Source organism: Nicotiana sylvestris, chromosome 12 (assembly GCF_000393655.2).
Source record: "Nicotiana sylvestris chromosome 12, ASM39365v2, whole genome shotgun sequence".
Classification (NCBI taxonomy): Eukaryota; Viridiplantae; Streptophyta; class Magnoliopsida; order Solanales; family Solanaceae; genus Nicotiana; species Nicotiana sylvestris.
The window spans coordinates 154,382,125-154,388,844 of record NC_091068.1 but is presented as its reverse complement, the minus strand read 5'-3'; the positions used below and the strand labels follow the sequence as shown (position 1 = coordinate 154,388,844).

The window sequence follows — 6,720 nt, the reverse complement described above, 5'->3', positions numbered from 1 at the left end:
AAAGCTTTTGGTTTCTTTAACTGATAATTTCAACACATGAGGTAGATACTAGTGAATCGAATATAATCTAGTCGATTTACTGAAACTATTCCAAAATCACTCCAAAATATAAACTATTTAAATCAAAATAAACTTAATACTTCAAAATATGACTCACAAGTCACCTGGCTTCAATATTTATTAATGAATTTAATTTATATATATATATATATATATATATATATATAGATAGTGTGAAAAATCATCAATATATTTTAATATGTTTTATCGCAAGTTACTCGTCTTATTTTTCATGTATTTAACCTCACTTTTTATGACACAATTTCTTGTAGTACTTCCTTAATTAGGCGATCTGATAATATAAAAAAAAACTTTTTACACTATCAAGGTAGAAGTTAAACTTTTTTATTTTATTTGGAATACAATTCATCGGTACAGTTATGTTCCGAGGTTCATCACATTAGTATATCTGACGGGGGAGACATGATTTTTTCTAAGGGGTTCAAAAAAAAAAGTTAAAAAAGATTGTAGTTTTCGAACCCCCTTAACCACTAAGTTATGCTTTTGGACGGTCTAAGGGGGATTTAAAATATAATATATAGAGATAAAAATAAATTTTGCCTCATATATATAGTGTATTTTTTCGGCGAAGGGGATTCAGATAACCCTCCCGCCCCTTAAACCCCCCTGAGTATATCGTTTAGAAAAGCAAAAACTATTAACATCATAATGATCTAATGTAAGCAAAAATAGATACAGTAATTAGGTAGGAGTATGACCGATTCAACTTAACGAAGCATAAGTCACAGTTGATAGAAAATCTTGACCTTGACAGTTGCTAATGAAGGTTGAAACTGTTCACAGATTCTATAGACTAATGGTAGAAACTCTTTCAATGTTAATTTGGAAAATCAACCTTTGAAACTTCAACCTTATGATAATTAGGGGTGTATAAAAAAAAATCGATAATTTGAGTCAAACCGGAAAAAAAAAACTTGATTGTGGTTTAAGATGATTTGGTTTGGTATTGGAAAAAAAAACCGACCAAAATTGGTTGGTTTGGTTTTAACTTTAAAAAGTCAAACCGAAACTAAATCAACCCGATAGTACATTTATATAATTTTTTTTAAAAATATTTTATACATATAAATATTTTATTGTAATATAATTAATAAATATTTTTAATTTTTTTTAGTTTTATCTTTTAACGTATTATTTCAAATTTGGACTTAACATTCTTGAATCGTAAATAAATTTGATAGCCCGTAAATACTAATGCTCACAAAATAAATTCAATTCAACACTAGGAATGACGATAATGTTGGATATCTATTTTTTAGTTTTACATTGGTTTATAATGAAAGTGCATAACTTAGTTTATCTTTTTCTTTAGTGCTTAGTTACGTAATTAATAGTACTTATTAGCAATACTTATTTTAGCATGACCTGTATAATATTTTTAGATTATGTTAATTTTTATTATGGCTTATTAATTAATAATATTTGCTTTATGAAAATTTATTATTTTTGTTATTGAATATTATAGCGTAATGCTATGCCTTATCTCATATTATTGTGTTATTTTCTTGGAAAATAAACTATAGAGTTGTATCTTACTAGGACTAAAGAAATATTTGAAGCACAAGTTACACATGCTATGCTATGAGGACTTTACCGGAAAAAAAATCGAAAAGCCCGAAAAACCCGAGATTAAAAAGCCCGACTTTATTGGTTAGTTTGGTATATAGATTTTAAAACCCGACACCATTAATTTGGTTAAAACAAAAACCTTGTAAAGAAAATTGATGTCAGTGCCGAGAATATACTAACCCCACAGTCATGACAGCAGTGGCCACAAACGCGTCATTCTTAGTCTAGGAAAGACTTGAAGTCTTTGACACTTTTAGTGATAAGTCTTTCTTCTTAGGTTTTTTCTTATGTTATAAATATATCACTTGGTATATTATGGCTAAGTATAACTAAGCAATTTTAATATATTCAATCATCCGAATAATAGAAGAATCAGCAATGGAGTTTGCACTGCCGGGCTTCCGCTTTCATCCAACCGAAGAAGAACTTCTTCAATTTTACCTTAAAAATAAGGTCCTCGGCTTGAAATTGCGTTGTGATGTTATTGGCCTTCTCAATATTTATCGTCATGATCCTTGGGATTTGCCAGGTATATATATATATTTTTTGTCATATGGTTATGGATATGCAAATCATATTTGATTTTGAGATAAGTTGAAGAAATCAGAGCTATGAACAACAGAAAATTCCCGATATTGAAATTTCTACATTTAGTTTAAATGTAAAACAAATGTCGATATTAATTAATTTTGTGACACTTATCTAATTTAATGTAGTAGGAGGAGAATATTGGAGCAACGATAAAGTTATCTCCATATGGCCTATAGGTAACGAGTTCGAGCCGTAAAATTATCCATTGATACTTGAATCGGGGTAGACTGCATATATCACGCCCCTTTGGGGTGCGGTCCTTCTCTAGCCCTTCGTGAATACTGGATGCTACATGCACCAGACTATTGTTTTTTAAATCTAATAGAGAGGGTGTTTGGTTAAGCTTACAAGCTGATCACACTGGCTTATAAACATCTTTTGGCTTATCTACGCATTTAGTAAAATTCCAGAGTGCTTATGAGCTCAAAGCAGTCATAAGTCATAAGTTGGTCACCCCCAACTTATGTTTTTCAACTTACAAGCATTTTTAGTTTGACCAAAGCTTTTACTAGTTTATCCTTAATAATATTTTTTAATTCAAGTACAAAATATTTTTCTCAAAATATATTTCCTAAGTTTCTCTTTATTCCATATTCATTGTTCATCCTTTTCATCACAAAGAAACTTTTTAATTCATGACTTTTGTAAAGTTTTTAAGTATATATTAGTCATTTTAACAAAAGAACAACTTATCCGTATTTTTCTACTAAACACATCAACCACTTATTATCAGTCTCAGCACTTCTATCCAAACACATAAATACTTATTTAAAAATTAGTTTCAACACTAAAAAATACTTTTCAACACTTCAAGGTTATTAGCTATTTACAATCAGCTAATCCAGACGTGTTCACAATGTAGCCTTATGCCCAATTTCTTGTAGTGAATGTAGTGGTATAACTCTCTGACATTGGTTAATGAATTGAGCAGGGTTGGCAACTATTGGCGAGAGAGAATGGTATTTTTTCGTGCAAAGAGACAGAAAACCTGGCAGTGGAGGGAGGCCTAATAGAACTACTCAAAAGGGATTTTGGAAAGCAACTGGTTCTGATCGAAAAATATTTAGTTCGTCAAATCCCAAGAATATAATTGGCCTTAAGAAAACCCTGGTTTTCTATAATGGCAGAGCTCCCCGAGGCTGCAAGACTGATTGGGTTATGAATGAGTTTCGTTTACCTGATACTGTCTCCTCATCCCAGGTATATATTCTGGGCAAAATACAAAACTGGCCGATTGGCTGAAATTAATTATATTTTGTCAGTTGAAACTGGCTAGTCGATAGCCGAGAAGTGTATAAAATATAAACATTTTTTGAATATAATACATATATATATATATATATATATATATATATATATATATATATATATATATTGTCGGCTATTATTTTTGGGAACGACTTCTATATATTCCATACTACGATATACTCTATATGACAGTTTTGTACTAAGCACGAAATTTAAGAAAGAAATTGTTTGTTAGTATATACCAAAAACATTCTTTCAATCCTAAATATATCATGACATTTCTATAGCTATGCAAGAACTATGTCATTAAAGGAAAATATAAAGTTTAAAGAATTTTCAATTTTTTCTTTTTGTAATTGATAAATCTTTGAGCATTCAAAGGCGTATTGGAAACTCAACAAATAATGGGTTCACCCTCTGTCCTTTCACCACTTAATACTAGTAGTCTTTTTATCTATAATAAGGTGTGTGTTTAATCCACGTGTCATTTCTTTAATGAAACAGACTAAAAAGGAAAAAGTTTCATATAAAACTAAGGAAGATTAGTCACTATTCCGCTCATAAATTTTCTAAGTTACTATTTTGAAGATACTGAATTTATAAGGGGTGAAATTTGTATATGCAGGACATAGTGTTGTGCAAAATATACAGGAAAGCAACTTCCCTAAAGGTTTTGGAACAGAGGGCTGCAATTGATGAAGAAATGAAGACCACAAATCAGCCAATGGACACCATGTCATTTTGCAGTGAAAATAATGAACTAATTATGGCAGCGCCAATAACTGATCAGAGCCCCAAATTCTTGATTACTAAGGATGAAGTTGAAGAAGATATATTATCAATTACTAAGAACAACCCTTATGATATTTCATTAGAAATCAAAGGCAAGAGTAATTGCTTAAGCCCAAACTTTCTGAACGGGAAAGGTAATTTGGCTGATATTCAAGTCCCAAAAATGAGCATGGATTTTAGTCAAGACCCTGTTTGGATGCAGTTACGTAGTCCTTGGCTTGACAATTTTAGTTTAACACCTTCAGCTTTTGTGTATAACTTTTAGTCAAAAAAGAAGCTTGAATATTTAGTCACTTCTTAAAAATGAATCAGTATTCTTAAATCATCCTTCCCTCTACCCTTGGGCTTTTTGAAAAATAATAGTAGTGTTATGCCGAGGAGGAGACTTGGAGCAACAATAAAGTTGTTTTTGTACAATTTATAGGTCACGGGTTCGAGACATGGAAACAACCATTAAACATCAGGTTAGATTGTTTACAGTATACCTTTTGGGGTGCGATTCTTTTCTAAACCTTGCATAAATACGGGATATTTTGTGTACCAGACTATTTAGTGGTCTTTTTTTGTTGTCCCCCTTTTTTCCCCAAGAAGTGGTTTGATGTCTTGCCTGATAAAATCAGTGCATTAATAAATGTGTAAATTATCAAAGGGTAAAATCTATTGTACTTAGACTGGTGATTGTTTCTATTTGGTACTGTTATTGGCATAGTTCTCTAATGTTGCCTAAGCACTTACATGCCATTCATCAATGAATATAAACATTTACGTTACTAACTTTCATATTTGGTCTAATCTGCAAAGAAATGGGAAGAAGCAAAGGTAAATTTTCTTTTATTTTTCACCATGTATCTGATATTCATATTAAGGGCCAATTAATTCGAGTTTTCAGAAAAAAATCTCACATTGAAAAATAAAGCGCTCCATGCCAAGAGACTTCATGTGGGCTGGACCAAATAGTCCTCCTAGCGATATATTGGGAGATTTGCAATACCTGTTTTTTGTGTCACGTTTTAACTTGTGTCCGCTTTGCAAAAAAAAATTACAAGCGTACCCGCCTTTTCGCATAACTTCAGCATACGGGACTGAAGTAGCAAAGGCAATCGACGCAAAACTTCAGCATTCTAGTAGACGTGCCTGAAGTAGCAAGTGTGCTGAACCAAGTGTGCTGAAGTTTTTGTTTGTAATTGCTGAACAAGCATAGTAGCTGAAGTTTTGTTCTCTATTTGCATTGCTGAAGTTTTTGTTTTTGTAACTGGCGAACTTCAGCTCTAGAGCTGAAGTTTTTATTTTTGTAACTAGCGAACTTCAGCTCTAGAGCTGAAGTCTTGTTTTGTAACTGGCGAACTTCAACTCTAGAGCTGAAGTTTTTGTTTTGTAACTGTCGAACTTCACCTCTAGAGCTGTAGTTATTTAGTTCATTTGTAAAAATTTCAACACTATATAAGCAATGGACATTTTATTTCTTATTGCATATAACTATACAAGTAACTTGGTTTTTCCTTGTCATCGGCAAGCTGCTAAATTTATGGTGAATTGCTTTCACTTTAGCTTGAAGCTAAGGGTGAAAAAGGACATGGTGCCAAATAATGACCACTTGCAGATCCATTCGTATTTCTTGACTGGAATACAGTAGTGTAAGAAAGTTTTCATCTTATCATTGAACCAGATATGTCTACACAAAATTTTAATAACTGAAGTTCCATAGCAGCACCAACAGCAGCAGAAGAAAGAAGAAGAAAAAGAAAACGAAGGAGGAGAAGGAGGAGGAGAAAGGGGGCTGAAGTTATTTAAAAAGTGGGTACAAGTTAAAAGTTTTTAAAAAATGGGTATAGGTTAAATGGGGGAGACCAAATAGGACGCTCCGTGCAATTTTTACAATATATTTGTGATGGGTCAAGTGCCGAAGTCTGGGTAGTTTGTGGGGATGACTCGTCGACCTAGGAGTTTTCAACTTTTCGGTGATACTAAACTAAATAGTGACAATAGTGTTATGAAATTATTATAGTATGGACGTTCAGTTATTACCCTGCTATAGATAATTTCATGAAGAAAATTATCCATTTAGTACTTCATTGAAGTTTATCTACAAGCAGCTGATGCAGGCAGGTTGCAAGCAACTCAATAAAATGATTTGCAGCAGCTTCTTATTAAACAGGCAGGTTGCGAGCAGCTCATGCAAACAGCTTACAAGAAGCTCAAGAAAAGCCTCGCAGTTGCTTCCAAAAAGCCTTGCAGCTGCTTCCTGAAAAGGCTCGCTGCTGCTTCATTTCTTCTATAAATAGAGGAGATTTCAGTTCATTATCTACATGAATTTGAAGTTGAATAATGCATCAATCTCTCTCTCTATACTTGTCTTTGATTTATTTTATAGCAAATAGGGCTTTGCTTAAGATTGTAAAAAATGCGTGTCGAGTCAAATTTTGAAGGATTAAAGCGGAT

At 32.4% G+C, this 6,720-nt stretch overlaps 1 protein-coding gene across 1 annotated transcript; it reads left to right on the top strand.

Moving 5' to 3' along the window:
* Positions 1-1,962: 1,962 nt before the first annotated feature.
* LOC104219975 (NAC domain-containing protein 6-like) lies at positions 1,963-4,744 on the top strand. Its single transcript, XM_009770744.2, has 3 exons — positions 1,963-2,179; positions 3,173-3,441; positions 4,115-4,744. Exons 1-3 carry the CDS (start codon positions 2,029-2,031, stop codon positions 4,544-4,546), a joined length of 852 nt encoding a protein of 283 aa, XP_009769046.1. The 5' UTR covers positions 1,963-2,028; the 3' UTR covers positions 4,547-4,744.
* The last annotated feature ends 1,976 nt before the right edge of the window (positions 4,745-6,720 follow it).

What these genes read in the sequence shown, in the direction of transcription:
- LOC104219975 (XM_009770744.2), top strand. Translation starts at nt 2,029, where the DNA reads ATGGAGTTTGCACTGCCGGGCTTCCGCTTTCATCCAACCGAAGAAGAA. An exon ending in TGATCCTTGGGATTTGCCAG is followed by an intron (nt 2,180 to 3,172) that starts GTATATATATAT and finishes TGAATTGAGCAG; the next exon opens with GGTTGGCAACTATTGGCGAG. An exon ending in ATACTGTCTCCTCATCCCAG is followed by an intron (nt 3,442 to 4,114) that starts GTATATATTCTG and finishes TTGTATATGCAG; the next exon opens with GACATAGTGTTGTGCAAAAT.